The sequence below is a fragment of the Nelumbo nucifera genome, chromosome 1 (genome assembly GCF_055504915.1).
Source record: "Nelumbo nucifera cultivar China Antique chromosome 1, China Antique-T2T, whole genome shotgun sequence".
Lineage (NCBI taxonomy): Eukaryota > Viridiplantae > Streptophyta > Magnoliopsida > Proteales > Nelumbonaceae > Nelumbo > Nelumbo nucifera.
The window spans coordinates 151,709,785-151,735,761 of NC_142649.1; the positions used below are offsets into that span (position 1 = coordinate 151,709,785).

The following is a 25,977-nucleotide window of genomic DNA, read 5'->3' on the forward strand; positions in this document are numbered from 1 at the left end:
ATTTGAATTTTCTTGATACAGGGAGATTTTCACCACTGGGTTGATCTTTTTAATCATTTTGATTCATTCTTTGAAAAGTACATAAAATTGAGGAAGGATTTGCAACTTGAGGATAACTTTTTGGCTGCTGATCCTCCTTTTCCCAGAGATGCTGTTCTTCAAGTTCTTCGTGTTATAAGGATCATCTTGGAGAACTGTACAAACAAGCACTTCTATAGTTCTTATGAAGTATGTTCCGTTACCTGAGGGAGTTGTCCTCTTTTACTTGTTTATATTTGTTACTTCTTTAGATACTTAGAATCAGATATTGTGCCAGATCTTTGTAACCTGTACAAATTCCCATGTTCAATGTAGAATTACAAACTTCATCAATGTTTATTATCTTTGTTCAATTTGATCTTGTTTCTCCATTTCATTTATTTATTCTTCTGCAAATACAGCAGCATCTTTCAACTTTACTTTCTTCCACTGATGCGGATGTGGTTGAGGCTAGCTTACAGACATTGGCTGCATTCTTGAAGAAAACAATTGGGAAATGTTCCATACGAGATGCCTCTTTGTGTTCAAAATTGTTTGCTTTTTGTCAAGGTTGGGGTGGCAAGGAGGAAGGCCTTGGGTTAATTGCATGCTCTGTGCAAGATGGGTGTGACACTGCTGCTTTGGAGTTGGGTTCCATTCTCCATTTTGAGTTTTATGCAGTCAACAATTCATTAGAAGAGCTGCCAACTGCAGATGTGCAAGGTTTGAAAGTCATTCATTTGCCTAACGTCAATGCTTATCAAGAGAGTGATCTTGAACTTCTTAATAAGTTAGTAACAGAGTACAAAGTTCCTTCTGGATTAAGGTTTTCACTTTTGACAAGGTTACGATTTGCAAGGGCTTTTAACTCTTTAACCTTGCGACAGCAGTATATATGTATTCGTCTTTATGCCTTTGTAGTTCTTGTTCAGGCAAGCAATGATGCTGATGACTTGGCTGCTTTTTTTAACAATGAGCCAGAGTTTGTCAATGAACTAGTATCACTGCTAATCTATGAAGACGCTGTACCTGAAAAAATTCAGATTCTGGGTATTCTATCATTGGTTGCTGTGTGCCAGGACCGATCTCGTCAGCTAACAGTTCTGACTTCTGTGGCATCTGGTGGGAACCGTGGAATCCTACCCAGTCTCATGCAGAAGGCCATTGATTCTATTTCCAATGATTCATCAAAATGGTCTGTTGTTTTTGCTGAGGCTCTTTTATCTCTTGTTACTGTTTTAGTCTCATCATCTTCAGGTTGTTCAGCTCTGCGGGAATCAGGATTTATACCTACTCTTCTTCCTCTTCTTAAAGATACATATCCCCAGCACTTGCACTTGGTTAGCACAGCAGTTCATGTTTTGGAAGCTTTCATGGACTATAGTAACCCTGCTGCTGCATTGTTCAGAGATTTGGGAGGTTTGGATGATACTATTGCTCGGTTAAAGGTAGAAGTTTCCTATGTAGAGAGGGGTTTGAAAAAGCATGATGAAGATTCTCAATGTGGTAAGAAAGGCAAACAAGTCATCCTTGGTGCTTCTAGTGATTTAGAAAACACACAGCCTCTTTATTCTGAAGCATTGGTTGCTTACCACCGCCGGGTACTTATGAAAGCTTTACTACGTGCCATCTCACTTGGGACATATGCTCCTGGAACCACTACTCGAGTTTATGGTTCAGAGGAGAGTTTGTTGCCACACTGTTTGTGTATCATTTTCAGAAGAGCAAAGGATTTTGGTGGTGGGGTGTTTTCACTTGCAGCAACTGTTATGAGTGATCTTATTCATAAAGATCCAACCTGTTTTCCTGCTTTAGATGCGGCTGGCCTGCCTTGTGCCTTCCTTGATGCTATAATGGGTGGTGTTCTTTGTTCTGCTGAAGCTGTAACTTGCATACCTCAGTGCTTAGATGCCTTGTGCCTCAACAACAATGGTCTTCAAGCTGTGAAAGATCGTAATGTGTTGAGGTGCTTTGTAAAAATATTTACTTCCCGAACATATTTACGTGCTCTTAGTGGTGATACACCAGGTTCCTTGTCTACAGGATTGGATGAACTAATGCGCCATGCTTCCTCATTGCGTGGACCTGGTGTGGAGATGTTAATTGAGATATTGAATGTTATTTCCAAGATTGGATCTGGAGTGGAAACTTCTTGCCCATCCAATGATTCACTGTTTTCTTCTACTCCTGTTCCCACGGAGACTGATGGAGAGGAGGGGAATTTGGTATCATCACATGATGGTGATTCATCCAAGATGGAAAGTTTTGAGCAGACAGCTGAACTGTCTTCTGATGGTTCATTGATCAACATTGAGTTGTTTCTTCCTGAATGTGTAAGCAATGTTGCCCGCCTTCTAGAAACAATTCTTCAGAATGCTGAAACATGCCGTATATTTATTGAGAAGAAAGGAATTGAAACTGTTTTGCAGTTATTCACTCTGCCCTTAATGCCTCTTTCAGTGTCAGTTGGTCAGAGTATATCTATTGCTTTTAAAAACTTCTCGCCTCAGCATTCCACTTCTCTCTCTCGGGCAGTATGCACATTCTTGAGAGAACATTTGTGGTTAACAAATGAATTATTAACTTCAGTTGGAGGGACTCAGGTTGCTGAGCTGGAAGTTGCAACACAAACAAAGGTCTTAAGATGTCTTTCTACTCTTGAAGGCATTCTCTCACTGTCCAATTTTCTTCTGAAGGGGACCACTACTATGGTATCTGAATTGGGATCTGCAGATGCTGATGTTTTAAAGGATCTTGGGAAGGCTTACAAGGAAATTCTTTGGCATATATCTTCATGTTGTGACGTCAAAGTGGATGAAAAGAGGGATGCTGATCAAGAAAATGGAACCACAGATGCAGCAATTTCTAATGCCGTGGGCAGGGAAAGTGATGATGATTCAAACCATGTTCCAGTGGTAAGATACACGAATCCTGTTTCAGTAAGGGGTGGTTCTCAATCTAACTGGAACGGAGAGCAGGAGTTTCTGTCAGTGGTCCGTTCTAGTGAAGGTTTACATCGTCATGGTCGACATGGATTGACACGTATACGGGGTGGAAGGACGGGTCGGCAGATGGAGGGTTCAAACATTGATTCAGAAGGTTCTACAAATGTATCAGATACCTGTGCCCTAGATGCTAAAAAGAAAATCCCTAATGTTCTTGGTTTGGAAAATCTGAACAAGCTTGCTTTTGCTATACGTTCTTTCTATGCAACTCTTGTTAAGGGATTTACATCTCCAAGTCGTCGCAGAGCTGAATCTGGGTCACTGAATTCCGCTTCTAAGAGCCTTGCAGCTGCCTTATCCAAAGCATTTTATGAGGCTCTTGGTTTCACAGGTCATGCTACATCTGCTGGGATTGAAACTGCACTGTCAGTGAAGTGTCGGTATTTAGGAAAAGTTGTGGATGATATGGTGGCACTTACTTTTGATAGTAGACGTCGTTTATGCAATACAGCCTTGGTAAACAACTTCTATGTTCATGGGACTTTCAAAGAACTCTTAACCACATTTGAGGCTACAAGTCAGTTGCTTTGGACGCTACCATACCCAATTCCTGCATCTCGTGTCGATCCAGAAAAGGCATCTGAAGGGAGCACATTGTCTCATAGCTCGTGGTTGCTTGATACATTACAGAGTTATTGTCGTGTGCTTGAATATTTTGTTAATTCTGCATTGCTTTTGTCTAACTCTGCTTCTCAAGCCCAGCTGGTTGTTCAGCCTGCTGCAGCGGGGCTATCCATTGGGCTGTTCCCTGTTCCAAGGGACCCAGAAGTTTTTATCCGTATGCTGCAATCTCAAGTTCTGGATGTAATACTTCCTGTGTGGAACCATCCCATGTTTCCTAATTGCAGTCCAGCTTTCATCACTTCCATGGTTTCACTTGTTACATACATATATTCTGGTGTTGGGGATTTAAAGAAGGGTAGTAATGGTACTGCAGGAACTATAATCCAACGGTTCATGGGCCCTCCTCCTGATGAAGCTACCATTGCTACAATAGTTGAGATGGGTTTTACCAGAGCAAGAGCAGAGGAAGCACTGAGACGGGTGGAAACAAATAGTGTTGAAATGGCTATGGAGTGGTTGTTTAGTCATGCTGAAGATTCTGTGCAGGAAGATGATGAGCTAGCTCGAGCACTCGCATTGTCACTGGGAAATTCATCAGAAACCTCCAAAGAGGATAGTACTGATAAATCACAGGATTTGCTGACAGAAGACAAGGGAATGGAGGCACCTCCAGTAGATGATATTCTTACTGCATCCATGAAGCTGTTTCAAAGCAGTGATTCAATGGCCTTCCCTTTGACGGATTTGCTTGTTGCTTTTTGCAATAGGAATAAAGGAGAAGATCGCCCAAAGGTGGTCTCTTATCTTATTCAACAGTTGAAGCTTTGTCCATCAAATTTTTTGAAGGATAGTGGCTCATTGTGTGCTGTATCACATATTTTGGCATTGCTTCTTTCTGAAGATGGTAGCACACGAGAAATTGCTGCAGAGAATGGTATTGTCTCTGCTGCATTAGATATCTTGACAAATTTCACCATGAAAAATGAGTCCGAAGGGGTTCTTGTCCCAAAATGTGTTAGTGCACTACTGCTTATCCTAGATAACATGTTGCTATCTAAACCCAGATTTCCTTCTGATGATACTGATAGAATTCCTTCTGGATCTTTAACAGACTCTTCTGGACTGCATATTTCCTTATTAATGCCAACATCAGTTGCAGAGAAGAAATCTGCTACAGATGCCTATATTAAAGAATCTGGCAATGCATTTGAGAAGATCTTAGGCAAGTCCACTGGTTATCTGACTCTTGATGAGTGCCATAGGGCACTATCAGTTACTTGTGAATTTATAAAACAACATGTTCCAGCTGTGGTTATGCAAGCTGTTTTGCAGTTATGTGCCCGATTGACCAAAACTCATTCTATAGCTCTGCAATTTCTTGAAAGTGGAGGCTTGACTGCACTTTTTAACCTTCCACGAAGTTGTTTTTTCCCTGGCTATGACACTGTGGCATCTGCTATCATTCGACATCTTCTTGAAGATCCACAAACACTACAAACAGCTATGGAGTTGGAGATACGACAAACTCTGAGTGGCATCCTCAGCCGGCATGCTGGTCGTCTTTCCCCTAGGACATTTTTGACATCCATGGCACCTGTTATAACTAGAGATCCTATAATCTTCATGAGAGCTGCAGCTACAGTTTGTCAATTGGATTCATCAGGTGGGAGGGCTATTGTTGTGTTATCAAAGGAAAAAGAGAAGGAAAAGGACAAGTCAAAAGCATCTGGTGCTGAAATTGGAGTATCTTCCAGTGAATGTGTCAGGATACCTGAAAATAAGCTACATGATGGATCGGCAAGATGTTCTAAGGGCCACAAAAGAGTTCCTGCAAACCTCACTCAAGTAATTGACCAGCTTCTGGAAATAATAATGAGCTACCCACCACCAAATAAACAAAGAGAGTGTATTAGCACTTCAATGCCCATGGAGGTTGATGAACCTGCTAGTAAGGAAAAGGGTAAGTCAAAGGTTGATGAAAGGAAAATGGAGTCTGATAACTTCTCAGAAAGATCTGCTATACTAGCCAAGGTGACTTTTGTACTTAAATTGATGAGTGATATTCTTCTAATGTATGTTCATGCGGTTGGAGTTATTTTGAGATGGGATTTAGAGACTAGTCAAACCCGGGGAGCTAGTCAACTAGATGGACCTGGACATGGTGGGATACTTTATCATGTTTTGCACCATCTTCTTCCATTGCCTTTGGAGGAAACTGCTGAAGAGTGGAGAGATAAGTTGTCCGAGAAGGCCTCATGGTTTCTGGTAGTGCTTTGTGGTCGTTCTGGTGAAGGCCGTAGACGAGTGATTACTGAAATTGTGAGGACCTTGTCTTTATTCTCTAGCTTAGAGAGCAGTTGCTCCAACAACATTTTGTTGCCAAATAAAAAGGTTCTAGCTTTTTCTGACCTGGTAAATTCCATTTTGTCAAAAAATTCATCTTCAAGCAACTTACCTGGTCCTGGTTGTTCACCAGATATAGCAAAAACAATGATAGATGGAGGTATTGTTCAGTCTCTGGCTCGAATTCTTCAAGTGATTGATTTGGATCATCCTGATGCTCCAAAAGTTGTGAACCTTATACTAAAGGTGTTGGAGAGTTTAACAAGGGTTGCTAATGCCAATGAGCAAGTATACAGGTTGGATGGGGCCAACAAGAAAAAGTCTTGTGGTACAAGTGGAAGAACTGAAGCCTGTGAAGATGTAGAGCATGGTCAGAATGGGGGCATAGAAAGAGAGACTAGAAATGTAGCTGAAACTGAACAACAACTGCCTCAGCCTCATTCTAATGAAGGGAATAATGATGCAAATCAAGATCAGTCTACAGAGCAAGATATGAGAACAGGAGCAGATGAAACTATGCCCAATGACCCACCTATGGAACACACAGTGGAGCTTGCTCATGAAGAGATGGAAGAAGGGGGTATTATAAGGAACAGAGATGGGGTTCAGATGACTTTTCGTGTTGAGCACAGGAATGATGATGATATGGGTGATGAAGATGATGAGGACATGGGGGATGATGGTGAGGATGATGATGAAGATGACGATGAAGATGAGGATATAGCAGAAGAGGGTGCTGCTTTGATGTCTCTGGCTGATACTGATGTGGAGGACCATGATGATAATGGACTTGGAGATGAATACAATGATGATATGATTGATGAAGATGATGATTTCCATGAGAACCATGTTATAGAAGTAAGGTGGAGGGAGGTCTTGGATGGTTTTGATCATTTGCAAGTTCTTGGGCGACCTGGAGGTGGAAGTGGTCTTATTGATATTGCTGCAGAGCCTTTTCAGGGGGTGAATGTGGATGATATATTTGGTATTCGGAGGCCTTTAGGTGTTGAGCGCCGCCGTCAAACTGGTAATAGGACTTTCCTTGAACGACCTGGATTAGATGGAAGTGGTTTTCAACACCCACTTCTCCTGAGGCCATCCCAGTCAGGGGATCCAGTTTCTTTGTGGTCCTCGTCTGGGAACTCGTCCAGAGATTTTGAAGCTCTATCAACTGGAAGTTTTGATGTTGCTCACTTTTATATGTTTGATGCTCCTGTTCTTCCATCTGAACATGTGCCAGCTACTCTCTTTGGTGACCGCTTTGTTGGTGCTGCACCTCCACCTTTAATTGATTTTTCATTAGGAATGGACCCTTTGCATATGACAGGTCGAAGAGGGCCCGGTGATAGTCGGTGGACTGATGATGGCCAGCCACAAGCAGGTGGTCAGGCTTCTGCAATTGCACAGGCAGTTGAGGAATTGTTTATTTCTCAGTTTTGTAGTGTTGCATCCGCAAACAATCCTCCATCTCAGAGGCTGTCAGAGAACTCAGGGCCACAGGAGAAGCAGCAATCAGATGTCCCACCATCAAATGTTTCCAGTCAACTGATCATAACCAGGAATGATGTTGGAAGTGAACAAAATGGAGCTCAGAATGAAGAAATTCTTACTGAATCAGCACATCAATGGGAGAATCCCACAAATGAAATTGATTCTCATCCTTCTGAATCAGTTTTTGGACAAACCAGGGCAGAGCATGATTCTGGAGAAGCAGAGGAAAGTGCAAGGGTTCAGGAATCCATGTCAAGGCAACTGGATGATGATGATGAAGGCACTTCCACTGGGCAATTAGAGGAAAACGGCGAGTTTGGTACCCCACCCACTGAATTACATGGTGCTCCTCAGTGTCAAGGAGGTGTTTCTGTGCTAGAAAATCCTCATGATGTAGAACTTCAGAGTGCTTATTATAATGGACCTTCAGGAACAGATAGCCAGTTGATTAATCCTGTAGTGATGGATTCTGTTTCAGTTCTGCCTGATACAGGTGATGGGCATGCTTCTTCAATTAATGAATTTGCTGATAATGAAACCAATGCTTCACACCCTGAAGTCAGTGAAACTGAGTGTCCCATGCTTGTTTCTGATGGTGGTGCAGATGCTCCATTAGTTGTTCAAAGCACTGTAGCTGCTCAAGGTTCTAATCAAGTTGATCTGGCCAATGTTAATAATGAGGCTTCTAGTGCAAACGCCATTGACCCAACTTTCCTAGAGGCTTTACCTGAAGATCTACGTGCAGAAGTTTTAGCTTCCCAACAAGCACAGTTGGTGCAAACTCCAAATTATGTACCATCTACTGAAGAAGGTATAGACCCTGAATTTTTGGCTGCACTTCCTCCAGATATCCAAGCAGAAGTTTTAGCACAACAACGGGCACAAAGGGCTGCGCAGTCTCAGCAAGCAGGACAACCAGTTGACATGGATAATGCTTCAATTATAGCTACTTTCCCTGCGGATTTGCGAGAAGAGGTTCATATTTTGCTCTGTCTCATCCTATCCTCATTAATACCATATTGAATTGAAATAACCTTTTCTTTTTGCTTCTATTCCAGGTTCTTTTGACTTCATCAGAAGCAGTTTTGTCAGCATTGCCTTCTCCATTACTTGCTGAAGCCCAAATGCTCAGGGACAGAGCAATGAGCCATTATCAGGCTCGCAGCCTTTTTGGAAGCAGCCACAGGCTTAATGGTAGGAGGAATGGTCTGGGGTTTGATAGGCAGACAGCAATGGATAGGGGTGTTGGGATTACAATTGGTCGAAGGGCAGTTTCTGCCATTGCAGATAGCTTGAAGGTGAAGGAAATTGAGGGTGCACCTCTTTTGGATGCCAATTCTTTGAAAGCATTGATTCGGCTCTTAAGGTTAGCACAGGTATGTGCTATTTAACAACTACTTGGGGTTTTTCTTGTGGTTTTTGGAATTTCCTTTTAATTTATTTTCTTTCTTTCTGGTGGGATAAAGTATCTGTATTGATGCCAGGTGGACCAAATTTTAGATGAATTATCAATTCACTTCCAAGTACTACACTAAATTATCCTAGTATAAGATCTACGTTCTGAAAGTGTATCAATTATGTTTTCTTTAAACAGATCAGTAAAATATGCTAGCATTAAATATGTATTTCCATATATGCATACAAAACAGAAAGGGTTATTAAAAGGAAAAAGGAACAATCTGAACCATGTAGTTAACATGTAAAGTTATTTGAAATAAATAAATAGGATAAATAAATGAAAATTGAAATAAGTAGTAACTTAAAATTTACTATATGACATATGGGGGGAAGGCTTCATGATGTCTCTATCCTTTGTTTACAGATTATGTCATGATTCAGTTCTGGATTTCTGAATTAAAATATTTGAAAATTTGCTGACCTTTTTGTTTATGTTGGAAGCCCCTCGGAAAAGGCCTACTTCAGAGACTCTTGTTGAACTTATGTGCACACAGTGTTACACGAGGGCTGCTACTTCAGCTTTTGCTTGATATCGTTAGGCCTGTGGCTGAAGGTTCTGTTGGTGGATTTTCCACTGTTACATCTCAAAGACTTTATGGCTGTCAATGGAATGTTGTGTATGGTCGGCCACAGTTGTTGAATGGTACTCCTTTTTGATGTCTTCATTTTTTTTTTAAATGTATTAGTTTAAGTGACTATGTTCTTATTGGGAGTTTTGTTGTTTTTATGCAGGACTTCCACCTTTGGTGTCGCGTCGAGTTCTCGAGATTTTGACATATCTAGCTGCTAATCATTCTTCTGTCGCAAATATCTTGTTTTATTTTGATCCCTCATTGATCCCTGAATCTCCAAGCACAACACTTCCAGAAGTCAAGAAGGAGAAAGGCAAGGAGAAAATTGTAGAAGGACTTGCTTTGTCAAACCCATTGGATGCCTCTCAGAAGGATATACCTCTAATATTATTCCTGAAGCTTTTGAACCAACCTCTATTTTTACGTAGTAGTGCTCATCTTGAGCAGGTATTAATACTCTCCTGGTGGAAATGATTTTTTTAATGTTATTCAGTCTCATAGATTTTGGTATATGATGGTTCTAATTCCTCTTGTCAGGTCATTGGTGTGCTCCATGTAGTTGTATATACTGCAGCATCAAAGGTAGAGTGTCGGCTACATTCTGAACAGGTTTCAGTCAATTCTCAAAGTCCACATCCCAATGAAGCTTCAGGCGATGTTCAGATAGATCCTCCTATATCAGAAACAATCCCCAATAAAAAATTAGATAAAGGTGGGGTTGAGGTAACTGCTTTGGATGAGAAGAGAAGTGTTGGTCCATATGATGTCTTCTTGCAGCTTCCAGAGTCTGATTTGTGTAACTTATGTAGCCTTCTTGCTCATGAGGGGTAATTCTATTGTGGACTGATATCTAATCTAGTTATCTGTCAATAGTTTTGTTTGTTAAATATAACATTCTAAAATTTTCATGTTGCCTTTTACAATTTCAGTAGAGCATCTACAAGTAAATTTTCTATGCATCAGTTGTTCTTTAGTCTTCTTTATTATCCATTTATGCTATAATGTCAGAATAGTTAATTTGAACTATTAACTGATTAGGCTGTCAGACAAGGTCTATCTGCTTGCGACTGAGGTACTGAAGAAGTTAGCATTTGTTGCTGTTCCTCATCGGAAATTCTTTACTTCAGAGTTAGCTTGTTTAGCTCATCGCTTGAGTAGTTCAGCAGTGGATGAACTTGTTACACTGAAGAATACACACATGCTGGGTTTGAGTGCTGGGTCTATGGCTGGAGCTGCAATCTTACGTGTATTACAGGCACTGAGCACACTCACTTCACCTATAGACGATATGAGGAAGAGCCAAGAGAATGACGAGGAACAGGAAGAGCACACCATCATGTGGAAGTTAAATGATGCACTTGAGCCATTGTGGCAAGAACTGAGTGACTGTATAAGCATGACTGAGACAAAACTTGGGCAAAGTTCGCCCTTCTCTTTACCAATGTCAAATTTAAATGCTGGGGACTATATTGCAGGTGTTTCTTCTCTTTCTCCGCCTCTGCCTCCTGGAACCCAGAGGCTGTTGCCGTTTATTGAGGCTTTCTTTGTTTTGTGTGAGAAGTTACAAGAAAATAATTCCATTGTGCAACAAGACCATGTTAATGTTACTGCAAGAGAAGTCAAGGAGTATGCAGGTACTTCAATGGGAACACCTGCGAAAGGTGCTGGGAGTTTGCAGAGGAGGCCTGATGGAACCTTGACATTTCTCCGATTCACTGAGAAGCATCGTCGCCTTTTGAATGCATTTATCAGACAAAATCCAGGGTTGCTAGAGAAATCACTTTGTATAATGCTGAAGGCACCAAGGTTGATTGATTTTGACAACAAAAGAGCATATTTCCGCTCAAGAATCAGGCAACAACATGAGCAACACCCTTCTGTGCCTCTGCGCATAAGTGTTCGCCGAGCATATGTCTTAGAGGACTCATATAATCAGTTGCGGATGCGTTCGAGTCAAGACCTGAAGGGGCGCTTAACTGTGCAGTTCCAAGGTGAAGAGGGGATTGATGCTGGTGGTCTGACAAGAGAATGGTACCAGTTGCTGTCTAGGGTCATTTTTGACAAAGGAGCTCTGCTTTTCACTACTGTGGGAAACAATGCAACATTTCAGCCCAATCCAAATTCTGTCTACCAAACTGAGCATCTTTCCTATTTCAAATTTGTGGGCCGTGTGGTAAATTTACCTGGAAACATTCTCCTTTTCAAACTAGTTTTTTTTGTATTGCAGGCTGCGTTTTCTTATGATGTTGGTCCTCTTACAGTTTGCTAAGGCACTCTTTGATGGCCAACTTATGGATGTCTACTTCACTCGGTCCTTCTATAAGCACATTCTTGGTGTGAAGGTGACCTACCATGATATAGAGGCTGTTGATCCTGATTACTACAAAAATTTGAAGTGGATGCTTGAGGTTAGTGGATTCAATAGCATTACATAGTTTTTATGATTCTCTACAAAGCCACGGCAATTAATGTTGTGCTTAGATGGAAACGGAGTAATAACTATTTATTTATATTTCAAATCAGAATGACGTGAGTGACATACCTGACCTGACATTTAGCATGGATGCGGATGAAGAGAAGCATATACTTTATGAAAAAACTGAGGTAAAGGAGGTTGCTGAAATATTTGTTGCCCAAGCAATTTTAATCTTCAAAATTTATGCACATTTCAGCTCACATGAATTTATAAGACCTTTTGGAGCTTATTGCCTACATCTGACCATATATCAAGTCTAATTGCACTCAGATTACATTTGCAAACTTTCAACTGATTGTGTAGACTTTTCTATTTCTACTTATGCTTTATAACTTCCTATTTTCTGCAAGGTCACCGATTATGAGCTTATACCTGGAGGAAGGAATATCAGAGTCACAGAAGAAACAAAGCATGAATATGTGGACCTAGTGGCTGAGCACATCCTAACAAATGCCATCCGTCCTCAAATAAACTCATTCCTGGAAGGTTTCAATGAATTAATTCCACGGGAACTTATTTCAATATTTAATGGCAAAGAACTTGAACTACTAATCAGTGGGCTTCCAGAAATTGATTGTGAGTTGGACTGCCCTTTAAGATATTCAATTTTTAATTGATGAATTAGCTCCTTTTATGGATAATATATACCATGTACTGGTAAGTTTTTGATAACATGCTTTATCTTCGCAGTGGATGATCTGAAAGCCAATACGGAGTATACTGGTTATACAACTGCAACTAGTGTTGTTCAATGGTTCTGGGAGGTTGTTAAAACATTCAACAAGGAAGACATGGCAAGGTTTCTGCAGTTTGTCACTGGAACATCAAAGGTAAATGGAATAGTTTGCTGTTCTCCTAAGTTGTTTACTTCTTAATTTATTTTGTAAATTTGATGTTTCTTGAGATTAATTATGAAAGCATTTATAACTTGCGAAGAATAGAATCCTTGTTTTTTTGATCATTCAGAAACGATTAAATCTTGTAGTTGCTCAAATGGATATCTTTGGAAATTGGCATAGTAAATTGCTAATAATTGTAAATCTTTGCAGATCATGCGTCATTGACCATAGTATCCATACTATATGTTAGAATCATTAATGTAATGGGTGTACGAGTAGCATTGGGTATTCTGGCCATTATGATATAAGTGGGGTTATATTGGTCTGTCCCCACTTAGTTACTTAAGTAGGGGCTTTTTTATAATTTACCATTTTATCGAATTAGATATAAGTGGCTTGTGCCTGTAATGGGGTCTTGTATAGGGACCACTTACAAACAGGATAGAACTCCTTTCTTCTTTCTCTTCAAGTTGGGATCTCTCTCTTTCTCCCTCTTCTAAGATCTGAACCACTGTTACAAGGTATCAGAGTAATAGAAACCTCTTGAACCACTATTTTTTTTTCTTTTCATCTCTTTCTTTTCTATTCTCTTAGTTCTGCTTGCTCAATTCTAACTAGAGACCAGACCTGAGAATTCCATTGCTGCTGTGATGTTCACTCTGAGTGATCAGGTCATTGTGTTTGTGTTCGTGTGAAGACCCTCTGTGGATATTCAACAAGGGCTATGGTGTGCAAGTGATGCAGGTCTCAAATATAGTAGATATGCTTAGTGTGACTGGTTTGTGGTGTGACAGCAGTGGGTGATGTCTCTATTTGCCATACTAGCATGTGATTTCTATGTGTGGTGTTGGTATCTGTGAGTTACCTGTTAGTGGGATCCATGGCTGGATCCCCAGTAGGAATGCAGCTTTGGCATGTAAATATAGGCCATGTTTTGTATTTATGTGACAATCTGTACCTACACACTTGAAGGTGCATACCTATTGGGGTTTTCAACAATGGATCTCGCTAATGGATAATCAGCAGATCTGGAGTGCTACGTGTGGTGATTCCTAAGGCTATCTAATGATGCAACAGCTGTGTTTATTAGTTTGGTGGCATAGGTTTTTTGATTAGTAACAATACAAATTTAATTAAAATTATTTGTTTTGGTAGTAAATAAAGAAGAAAGTTCATTAAGATAACAAAATAGAACTACATCCAAATAGGTGATAAGCAATCACAAAAAAAAGTGAAGTACAAACAATTAAAATTACGAAAAAAAGGGAGTTACATAAGTGAATAGTCTCGGCTGGGCACAGTGTCAGTGCAATACATAATGAGAAACTTCTACAACAGCAGATCCCAAAACATATTTTCTTTTGTTGCCCCCTGTTTTGCCAATCCATCAGCTATGCTGTTTGCCACTCTAGGAACCCAACTTAAGCTAGTATTCAACTGTCCCAAGTACTTCTTATTTCCCTTACTAAATGTCTATAGTGCCATGATTCCTCTTGATTGCCCTTTAACCAATTTGTGATAACCTTCAAATCACCTTCAATGATGACACTTGAATGGTTAAGAGATTTAAACTTTCTTAACTCCATTAGCACCATCAAGGGTTCTGCTCTTGTGAAGTCACCATACCAATTGGTCTTGAAAATAGGGGGATTTATATCTCCTGCACTATTCTTGATCACTCCCCTTAACTCCTGAAGGCCCTGGGTTGCCTAGATGCAGCCATCAAAGTTCAGCTTGTAAAAAGGGAGAGGTGGAGGTCTCCAGGGCAAACAGCACTGGGTTTATTTTTTCCAGTAGAAGACTCAGCCACTAATTGCCACCTCCTACAAATATGAACAAAGGAGATAGGAGCAAATAAATCTGATGTTTTGACCCAATGAGCTACCTTTATCAAAATACTATCAATGATCTCTGCAACACCTCTTTCCTTCTCCTTGAAGAGTCCTAAAATTTCTTTTCCCCCACACACTGCAAATTTTCCACTGAGGAATGGCCATGGGGTGGGGCACCCACTCCCCGTCGGGGATGGGGAATCCCTGAATTTTCCCCACCCCGAGGTGACCACCTAAAAATTAATCTAATTTATGAACATTTTACTAATAGGATTATGGGAATTTGGGGGTATTTTAGGAATTGAATTATGACAATTTGAGGGTACTTTATAAATGGAATTATGGGATCCTAGGATTTTAAGAATTTAAGAAAAACTTAGAGACATTTCAAAAATCAATATTAAATCTAGGGATATTTTACTAATTTACCATCGGGTTTGGAAAATTATATGCAAACATTGTCCCTGGTTCGGGGCAAAAATATTTTCCCCATCCCTGCCCTGTTTGGGGTAGGGCAGAGCGGGGCCCCGGTTTTACGTTGAAAATTGCCATCTTTATTGCTGTTGATGGTATGGTTTCAACCTCGCAACTGGTTTTTAGGTGTGGTCAGACTGTTATATGGTACTCTTTTACTTTTTGAGTGACTTATTTACAAATTACAACTTGGGTTATCAACATTATTGAAATTCAAACATTGCTACTTTTACTGCTTGTAAGTATTCAACTTCTTGAAAGAAGCAGTGCTGATGTACGATATAAGACTATGGACTTGTTGTTTGATATCAGTTTTCCCACTGCAGAACTTGTGGGATTATTTTTCAATAACCAAGCAGCCATAGACATTGTATCCCACCTAATATTCCATAAGAAAGCCAAGCATGTTGAGATTGATCGTCACTTTGTGAGGGAAAAGGTTCTTAATGAAGAAATTTCTATACTATAGGTGAAAACTGAAGATCAACTCTTTGGCTTGTTTACTAAGAATTTAAGACCAATTAGCTTGGTACATAGCTTCTACAAGATCATTGCCAAGGTACTATCTTGAAGGACTAGAGCTGTTCTCCCTCTCATTATCTCACAAAATCAAGGGGCTTTTGTTAGGGAAAGGCAAATAATTGATCAGATTCTGATTGCTAATGAAAGTCTTGAGGAATTGAAGAGAAGTGGAAAGGAAGGGTTTGTTTGTAAATTAGATTTGGAGAAGGCTTATGATCTAGTGGATTGGGGTTTCTTGAAGGATGTTATGGTGAGCTTTGGTTTTGGTGATAGGTGGTGTAGATGGATCTTGGGATGTGCTAAGACTTGTCATTACTCAATTCTGATTAATGGGACAGTAGATCATTTTCCAACTATTAGGGGAATTAGGCAAGGGGACCCACTTTCACCCTTCCTGTTCACGCTGATTGCTGAGGTGTTTGGGAGACTTACAGAGAGGGCAGATTCAAGAAATTTAATAAGGGGATGGAGAGTGGGAAGAGATCAGGTTTCAGTTACTCACCTACAGTTTGCTGATGATACCATTTTATTTGGTGAAAAGGGTGAAATTAGCCGTGTGTGGAACTTAAGGTTGGTGGTGCAAACTTTTGAAAGAATGTCCAATTTGAAGATTAACTTGGAGAAGAGTTGTTTGGTGGGAGTGAATATGGAGGAAAGGGAGATTTTAAAAAGTGTAGAAATTTTGGGATGTATTGTTTCCCAATTGCCAATGACCTATTTGGGTTTACTTTTAGGGGATAATCCAAAAAGAGGTAGGTTTTGGTATCCTGTGGTAGAGAGGATTACTAAGAGGTTGGCGTGGTGGAAGAGCAATTATCTGTCCCTTGGAGGAAGAATTACATTAATCAAATCTACTTTGGCCAACCTACCAGCTTACTACTTGTCAGTGTTTAGAATTCCCATTGGGGTGGGAAAAACTATAGAGAAGTTGATGGGGGATTTTTTTTGTGGGAACCAGGGAAGGAAAAGAAGGATCACAAAGTAAGATGGGAGCTGGTGTGTAGGAGTAACAAATATGGTGGTTTATGACTAGGGAACATACAAAAAAGGATACAGCTCTTCTAGGGAAATGGTTGTGGAGATTGCCGATGGAGAGGGACAAGTTGTGGGCAAAGGTAATAGTTAGTATTGATGGTCTTGTGGCGGGACTCTGGAATTTTGGCTAGGGCTACAAGGGCTTCACCTTGGAAGTCCATCTATGATGTTCTACCCCTCTTTTTACCACACATCAGGTATAGTCCGGGAGATGGAAATCACGTGAAATTTTGGAAGCATGTTTGGGTGGGCAGTGAATCACTAAGAACAGAATTCCCTTCAATGTATACCATTTCCAACTATTGAGAGGAACCTATCTCTTGCTTTTTGGCCTTGCCTAATTCAAATGGAGAGTGCAATTGGGATTTGAGGTTAAGAAGAGGGCTACATGATTATGAAATGAACACTGCCATTGACCTCCTGCAGAACTTGAAAAAGGGGTGTTTTTGGAAGGTAGTAAGAGGGATAGGAGAATCTAGACTCCGTCACCCTTAGGTACCTCCTCTTGTGATTCTATCCTTCCAGCCTGTTAGAGCTAGCCGAATAAGGGTAGATTAGTCATTTTATTTATGTTAAGTTATGTGCTTATATGGCAGTTTTAATAGAGACTTCCTGTCCCATACTTAAGTGGGGGCAGTTTAGTCTTAGTACAACTAATTAGATGCTAATCTAAATTATGGTCGACTGATAGGGTATAGCTATCAGATTCGACTGTTCTTCTTCCTTCTTCTTCTTCTTCTTCTTCTTCTTCTTTCTCCCTTCTCTCTACTGGTTTGAACTACCTAAGCACAGCTGTCAAACATGGTATCAGAGCCATAAACGAAGAAGGCTGCAACTTCAAGTTCTTCCTCCCTCTTCTTTTTTCTTCTTCTCTGGGCTGCGAATCTGAGGTACACAATCTGAAAGCTGCTGCATCTGTTATTTATTTTTTTTAGGACTGCCGCAATCCCTATTAGGCATCTTCCTGTTCCCAGTCATCAAGCCCTTAACAGGAAGATAAACCATCAGCTGACTCTCCAGGGTTTGATGACTGGGAACAGGAAGATGCCTAAATTATGACATGGTTATGGAATAGTATGGAACCCAAAATAAGTGCCAACTTTATGTTCTTAGACACAGCTAAGGACATATGGGAACATGCCAAGAAGCTTTATTCTGGGCAGGATAATACTACAAGAGTATATAAGTTCTATCAGGAGTATTTTGATCTATAGCAAGGGAATAAAACCCTAGAAGAGTACTATGCCAGTATGAAGAACCTCAAAAATGAACTCAATGTTTATCATCCCCTCACTCCAGATGTTAAGGTTCAACAACAACAAAGGGAGCAACTGGATGTTACTAGGTTCTTAGTGGGGTTAAAATCAGAGTATGAACCAATTAGGGCCCAAATATTGGGAGGCTCTACTCTTCCTACACTTGAGGAAGTTTTTGCATGGCTTTGCATGATTTCTTTGGGATCTACAGAGAATCCCACACCGTCTGACAGATCAGCATTTGTGATAGCCAGAGGAGGTAGACGTGGTACTAGAGGGGGAGGACATGCTTCTCGAGGAGGTTGTGGTGGTTCCATATTTGGTGGTGGTGGTGGTCGTGACTCAGGGGGAGACCGTGGTAAAGGAAAAAGTAACTCTGCTAGGAAGTGTACCCATTGTGGCAAGGACGAACATTCGGTGAATTTCTGTTATGATCTCCATGGCCCACCTTCTACATAGGCTAATCATGCAGTAGCTGGTGGGGTTGATGTCAATGACAACCAACAGGTAGATTTAACACCTTTCACATCTACATCTGTTTCTGGGAAGGAGATGGTGAGTGTACCGTACGATGAGTATGAGAGGTTCCTCCAGGCTATTTCACAGCATACTACAACTACCCTTGCACACTCAGGTATAACTTGTCTGGCATCCAAATCCTCTCCCTAGTTTATTGACTCTGCTGCCTTTGATCACATGACCGAGACTCTAGGTGTGTTCTCTTCTCTCTTTGAAACTTCCACATCTCAAACTGTTACCCTTGCCAACGGTTCCTCTTCTCCCATCTGTGGTGTTGGTAATGTTGACACGACTTTTCTTTCTTTATCATCTGTTCTATATGTACCTAAATTTTCATTCAATCTTATGTCTGTCAATAAATTAACTAAGACTCTTAATTGCTTTATTACATTTTTCCCTTCATTTTGTGTTTTTCAGGATCTCAAGACGGGGAAAAAGATTGGTGGGGGGCATGAGGCCGGTGGATTGTATTACCTTGACGGTGGTGGATCGTCAGTTGCACTTCAGATTTCACTCACTCTTCTACAATGGCATTGTCGACTAGGACATCCATCTCTCAAGGCACTCAAGATACTGGTTCCGTCTTTGAGTCATTTGTCGTCTTTACAGAGTGAGTCATGTCAGTATGGGAAACATCGTCGGGTTCCCTTCAGTCCTAGAGTTGATAGTCGTATGTTGAGTCCTTTTGCTTTGGTTCATTCAGATGTTTGGGGTCCGATTAAAATAGAGTCTTATAATGGTTACAAGTATCTTGTCACATTTATTGATGATTGTTCAAAGATGACATGGATTTATTTAATGAAAGAAATGAGTGAATTATTTTCCATTTTTCAAAAATTCCATGCTGAAATACGTACACAATTTGGTGTTCTAATCAAAGTTCTTCGTTCAGATAACGGTCGTGAATACTTTCTTACTTCCTTTCAACAGTATTTAGAACATCATGGCATCATTCATCAAACTTCATAAGTTCATGTGCATCCACTCCTCGGCAAAATGGGGTGGTTGAACGAAAGAACCGTCATCTTCTTGAAACTGCTCGGTCTATTCTTCATCATATGAGTGTTTCTAAACGATTTTGGAGTGGTGTTGTACTTACTGCTTGTTTCCTTATTAATCAGATGCCCTCCTTCATTCTTCATGGTTGGTCTCCCTTTTCTATCTTGTTCCCCACCGTGTTTCCCTTTCCATTAACACCTTGAGTCTTTGGCTGTGTGTGCTTTGTTCACAATCTGAGTCTTGGGATAGACAAGCTGGATGCACGCTCTATTAAGTATGTCTTTCTTGGCTACTCTCGGACCCAGAAAGGGTATAAGTGTTACAATCCCATTACTCGGAAGTGCTATGTCTGTCCTGATGTCACATTTTTTGAGTTTGTCCCCTTCTTCTCGAGACCTGAAGTATCGGTATCTCCACCTTTGCTTCCTCTTCCTCTTCCAGTCCGTGATCCCGTTCCGGTTGTTCCAGTTGGGGCTGATCCTTCACCTCCTCCAGTGCAGATCCCTATTGAACGATCACCGATCCGACACGTGTATACTCATCGACAGACACCGGCTCCTCCTCCAGCTTCTACCTTGTCTGTGAATCCTATTGTTGGTCCTGTTCTAGAACCTTCAGGACTTGATCTTTCTATTGCTTTACAGAAAGGTAAACGTAGTTGTACCTTCCATCCCATTTCCAATTTTGTTTCAGTCTCTTGCCTTTCCACTTCACATAGCTAGTTTGTTTCATTGTTGTCATCTATTTCTATACCTAAGAATGTACAGGAGGCTCTTACCTCACCTGAGTGGCGGTAGGCAATGGAAGAGGAACTCTCTGCCCTTCAGCATAGTCAAACGTGGGAGCTCACTACTCTTCCTCCCGGTAAGCATGTTGTGGGTTGTAAATGGGTGTATACTGTTAAATACTTGCCGTATGGTAGTGTGGAGCGTCTGAGGGCTAGACTTGTTGCTAAAGGTTATACATAGTTGTATGGGGTGGACTATATGGAGACCTTCTCTCTAGTGGCTAAGATTGGCTCTGCCCATGTCTTAATTTCCCTAGCAGTTATGTATGATTGGCCCTTGTTTCAACTTGACATTAAAAATGCCTTCCTTCATGGTGACCTTATGGAGGAGGTATATATAGAGCAATCACTTGGGTTTGTTGCTCAAGGGGAGGATGGTAAGGTGTGCAGATTGAAAAAGGCAATTTATGGGTTGAAACAATCGCCTCGTGCTTGGTTTGGGAAGTTTAGTGAAGTGGTGAAGAATTTTGGAATGAAACAATGTCAGGTTAACCACTCACTGTTCAGCTATGATTCAGAAGCCGAAAAGATTTTATTAGTGGTCTATGTGGATGATATTGTCATAACTGGCAGTGACAAATTGGGGATTGATAAACTAAAGGTCTTTCTGCAAAACCATTTTCAAACAAAAGACCTTGGGACGTTGAAGTATTTCTTGGGTATAGAAGTTGCCAGATCAAAACAAGGTGTAAACCTGTGCCAAAGAAAATATGTTCTTGATCTGTTGGATGAAACAGGACTGTTAGGTTCTAAACCGGTTGAAACTCCCATGGAGCCAAATGCTAAGTTGAACAGTGATACAGTGGAAATATTTGATGATCCTGGAAGATACAGACGATTAGTGGGGAAGCTGAACTATTTGACTATCACAAGACCAGACATCTCCTTTGCAGTCAGTGTGGTGAGCCAATTTATGCAAAACTCTTGGATACCTCATTGGGATGCAGTTCTTAGAATTGTAAGGTGCCTAAAGGGAGCTCCGGGCCGTGGGTTATTGCACAAACCAGGAGGAAGACTTGAGGTAATTGGGTATATAGATGCAGATTGGGCAGGCTCAGTGTGGGATAGAAGATCTACTACAGGTTACTGCACACTTCTTGGAGGAAGTCTTGTGACATGGAAGAGTAAGAAGCAGACGGTTGTGGCAAGGAGCAGTGTTGAAGCCGAATACAGAGCCATGGCACACACTACATGTGAATTAGTATGGATGAGGAATCTCCTACAAGAAATCGGGTTCTCCATGGACAGACCTATGAAATTGTATTGTGACAATCAAGCTGCACTCCACATCTCATCTAACCCTGTTTTTCATGAGAGAACAAAGCACATAGAGATTGATTGCCACTTTGTGAGGGAGAAGGTCCTTACTGGAGAGATAAGCATAGAGCATGTGGGCTTAGGTGATCAATGGGCAGATTTGTTTACAAAAGGTTTAAACTCAGGGAGAGTGAAACTACATATGTAACAAGCTTGGATTATATGACATATATTCTCCAGCTTGAGGGGGAGTGTTAGAGCTAGCCGAATAAGGGTAGATTAGTCATTTTATTTCTGTTAAGTTATGTGCTTATGTGGCAGTTTTAATAGAGACTTCCTGTCCCATACTTAAGTGGGGACAGTTTAGTCTTTGTATAACTAATTAGATGCTAATCTAAATTATGATTGACTGATAGGGTTTAGCTACCAGATTCGACTGTTCTTCTTCTTCTTCTTCTTCTTCTTCTTCTTCTTCTTCTTCTTTCTCCCTTCTCTCTACTGGTTCGAACCACCTAAGCACAGCTGTCAAACACAGCCCTTACTCATTCAAGCGAAAACCAAGGGCCTTCCTTTCCTTCCAAAGAGATTTGGTGTTATCGTATTCCTCTCAAGGTGGGTGGCTTGTGCTGGGAAATATTTTTGGAAAGAATTAATACTAGTGAGCTACTACAAAGAAAAAGACCCAATTGGTGCCTTTCCCCTCACTGTGCTCCCTTTGCAAAAGTTAATGGTGAGAATTGCTCACTTGTTAATTTCTTGCTCTTTTTTCTTCTTCAATTTGGGAATGGTTCCTTTCTTTGTTTGGGTGTAGGTGGAACTCTCCTCCTAGTGTACAAAGTCCATTTGCTTATAACTTCCTAAGCTGGTCAAAAAAGAGGGGAAGATTACTGTGGAGATGCACAAGGGCAGCAGTGTGCTGGACAATTTGGGAGGAGAGGAATCAAAGGCTTTTCCATGAAAAATCAAGAAGTATAGAAGCTGTCATTGAAGCTATCTTCATCAAGGTAGTGCATTGGGTGAAGTCCTTGGATATTTGCAGAGATGTTCCTGGCATTGAGGTGATGAGGATGTGGAAGGACGTGGTGGCTGATTCTGCTCCTCCTAAGGAGGTGGTTAGGCCATTGTGGTCCCCACCCTTTAGTGGTTTCATTAAACTTAATTTTGATGGCAGCAGTGATAGTAATCCAGGTCCTTCTGGCATTGGAGGAGTTTTCAGGAACGAAGAAGGAAATGTCATTGCACTATTCTCAAGCTCAATTGGTGAAGGGGATTCCTTAAGAGTTGAAATTGTGGCTGTTATGGAAGGGATCCAAAAGTTTAAAGAGCTGAATATCAGGTAGTTGGTGATAGAAGGTGATTCAAAGCTTGTAATTAGCTGGCTTCAAGAAAAGGAGGAAGAGGGATGGTGGTGCTACATTCACAAAAAGAGAAAAGCTGTTAATTTTCTGCAAGGGGTAGAGGTGTCTTGTAATTGGCTTAAAAGAGACGCAAATTCTGTTGCTGATACACTTGCTAAACAAGGGGTGGGAAGGAATGAGTTATTTTGGGCTGTTCTGTATCTTCTTTTTGGGGAGAGCTAAGAGTGTTTATCCTTTCCCCTTCTTTGTACTAAATTTCTTCTTTTAATAAAATTGGTTCTGTTATTGATAAAAAAAAAAAAGAATTTAAGTAAGAACAGAATGAGTCACATTTATATCAAGTTGAAGCTATATGACATCTATGCTTCAACTTGAGGGGGAGTGCTAGAATGGTAGAGAAGAGGAAGAGTTAGGAGGGGACAGTGGAGGAAAAGGGGATAATTGCCTTGTAAAGGAGAAAGAAGGGGGGAAAGGAGCAGGGAATGAGGGAGGGGGAAACGGGGGTGTAGGAAGGAAGAGTTGGGGTGGGGTTAATACTAGGAAAGATATAAACTTTTCCTTTAGAAGAAAACAGAGAAGGGGGAGGGAAGAAAGCGGAAGGGGAGGGCTCTGGGGAGGAAACTGAGGATGATCCGATGATAGATGAAGTTCATAAGATAGAGGAGAATTGTGACATTGAAAAAGTGATAAATAAGGAAGTGGAAGTCAGCAGAAGTCTGGGTTGTTCTTCTTAGGTGGAGAGGAGTTTGTGAAGGAAGCATTTAGGTCCATGGAAGAAAGAAATGAGGAGAATGATAATAAAGAGGACCTAGTGGGTGACTGTAACTCAAGTAATTTGGTAATTCAAGGGATGAAAGAACCAATTGGAGGATGCAAGAATGGAATCAAGGAAAAGGAAGAAGAATTGGAGGGGTGGAGGGGTCGGATAGAGGCCAGAAACTTGCTGGAAAATTGAAAGAAGCTATGGGAACCTTAAACACAGTTACAAGATGCAGACCTCAGAAGAATAGAAAAAGTCGACAGAAGATAGCAGCGTCAAAGGTATTTGCAAGGATAAAAGGAGCTCCGTTTGGCATTGGGCCTAACAAGATAGTAAGAAAACATAAAAAATGTAGTCAGAAGACAACAAGAAATTTGCATCCAAAATTCGAACAAAAAGACTGATTCAGTTGGAGTCAATTAGGGGTTGGGTTTTTGTTTTGGGTCTTTTGTTGGGTGACGGGTGTGGGTGCTTGGGGTCTTGTAAGGGTGTTGGTTTTTGTTTTTTGATGATTGGGGTTGTTTCTAACCTTTTTTGTATTGTTTATGTGTATTTTTTGATAGGGGTTGGCCATGTTGGGTTGGTTTGGGCTGGCTGGTTTTGTTTCATCTTTGTTGGGTGTTTCTTTCTCCTTGGGTGATTGCTTATCACTTTTCCTTGTATCTTCTTTTTGTTTAATAAAATTTTTCTTTATCTTCAAAAAAATGAGTAACATAACTATTCTGGTCATTATAATATAAGGTTATATTGGTCGAGGCATGCTTGTAATTTACTGTTCTATCCAATAAGTTATACAATGGCTCACTCCTGTTGTGGGTTCTTGAACTTCACAAGGGCACTCAATCTTCATTGGTGCTTCCCCTTCTCTATTAAAGATCTTTTGCAAGAATGGGGCATCTTGGGTTTGTCCAGAAAAGGGAAAGTTTTCTGGTGAGCAATTCCTATGGCAGTTTTGTGGGCCATTTGGGGGTGGGTTTTTTTTTTTTTTTTTGGGAGGGGGAGACGGGGAGGGGGGCTAATGGCACATACTGGTACAGCATCTCATTGTACAGGTCTTTTGATTTAATGATAAGTATACTTTACCTTCTTCAAAAAAAAAAAATATTACAGTATGGTAGCATGGGAGCTACTTGGTGCCTGCCCATTTAAAAATAGAGGAGTCATTTGGGCACATCCCATTTTTGATAAGCACAGCTGTAATCATTGTCCAAAAGTGGTAGAATGAGAGCTACCACTCCATAACACTCCTATGTATTGATCTTCATCATAATAAAAAGTGGTTTCTTTGTTTTCCACCCAGGATGTGTCCTGTCCATTCAAAAATAGGATGTGCCCAAATCAGTACTCTAAAAATATCTCCAAGATTTTCATCTAGGAGTTGTTTACAGTTAAATGAAGATCAATACATAGGAGTGTTTAAAAATGTACTCTAAAAATGTTTTTTGTGCAATAGTTTTCTATTATTTCCTATGAATAATACTGAAATTTCATCCCTTGCCTGAAACTTCCTGGCATCTATGTTTGTGAAAGGGATGGTTTCCTTGTCTTGGTTATACATAATAAGCAAGTTCTACTTGTGCTTGAGCATTGTGTGGCTGATGTGCAAGGTTTAAAATGTCAATACCGGTGGAAATATTGGTCGTCCAGATATAGGAAACATGTCGGAAATGTCAGAAATATCATATGGAAATATTGTAAAAATTATAGACATAGTAGAAACACTATAAAATATGCAAAAATATAGAATGATATTTTATGAAATGATATAGGAAGCATTGACACACCATTTTAAATTATTTTGTTGTTCCAAATCATTAAACAAAGCTCAGAAACTAAGGTTATACACAAAAGAAAACGTTCTGAAGTTGTCTTGTAAACTTTAAGATTCAAAACCACATGATAGAATGAGTTAAAGGAAAGTTAAACTCATAGAAAATGTAAATGGTTCTAATAGATCAACCAAAGAATCTATTACAGAAATAAAAAACTAATATTTAACTTCATGTTTGAAATGAATATTGAGCTGTCTCAAAGTGATAATCATGTAAGTTAGGCGGGTAATAGCATTGCTACTCCACATATCTACAATATTGTCACCAGCTTATATTATAATCAAGTTTTGAAGTATTGGAAACACAAGTGTATCGGAAAGGCAATTTTAAGAAACGTACCGGGATGTGCTTTGGATATGCATAGATATGGACAAAAAACTAGGATACGCACGGATACGCTATGAAACTCAAATAAATCCTAAAAAATATAGTAATAACAATAAAGTACAAGGTATATATGACCATAAATAAGTTAAAAACCTTACTTTAATGGTTCACATGAAGTATGAGAGATCAGGATATAATCAGTAACTGTTGAAAAATAATGGAAAAACTAAAATGTGTGCATATATACCTTGGT

At 40.3% G+C, this 25,977-nt stretch overlaps 1 protein-coding gene across 8 annotated transcripts in view; it reads left to right on the top strand.

Moving 5' to 3' along the window:
- LOC104587890 (E3 ubiquitin-protein ligase UPL1-like) overlaps positions 1 to 25,977 on the top strand; it is a 45,995-nt gene that overhangs the window by 15,945 nt on the left and 4,073 nt on the right. For 3 of the 8 annotated variants that reach the window (XM_010245652.3, XM_088894730.1, XM_088894732.1), the window contains exons 3-13: positions 22 to 228; positions 441 to 8,396; positions 8,480 to 8,797; positions 9,321 to 9,522; positions 9,612 to 9,898; positions 9,989 to 10,278; positions 10,490 to 11,624; positions 11,713 to 11,859; positions 11,975 to 12,055; positions 12,278 to 12,503; positions 12,618 to 12,757. In XM_010245652.3, the coding sequence (XP_010243954.1) occupies positions 22 to 228; positions 441 to 8,396; positions 8,480 to 8,797; positions 9,321 to 9,522; positions 9,612 to 9,898; positions 9,989 to 10,278; positions 10,490 to 11,624; positions 11,713 to 11,859; positions 11,975 to 12,055; positions 12,278 to 12,503; positions 12,618 to 12,757 (10,989 nt within the window). Of the gene's footprint in view, positions 1 to 21; positions 229 to 440; positions 8,397 to 8,479; positions 8,798 to 9,320; positions 9,523 to 9,611; positions 9,899 to 9,988; positions 10,279 to 10,489; positions 11,625 to 11,712; positions 11,860 to 11,974; positions 12,056 to 12,277; positions 12,504 to 12,617; positions 12,758 to 18,821; positions 19,015 to 25,977 lie in introns of all 8 variants that reach the window. The other 5 variants (XM_088894734.1, XM_088894735.1, XM_010245653.3 and 2 more) reach the window with 5 other exon arrangements.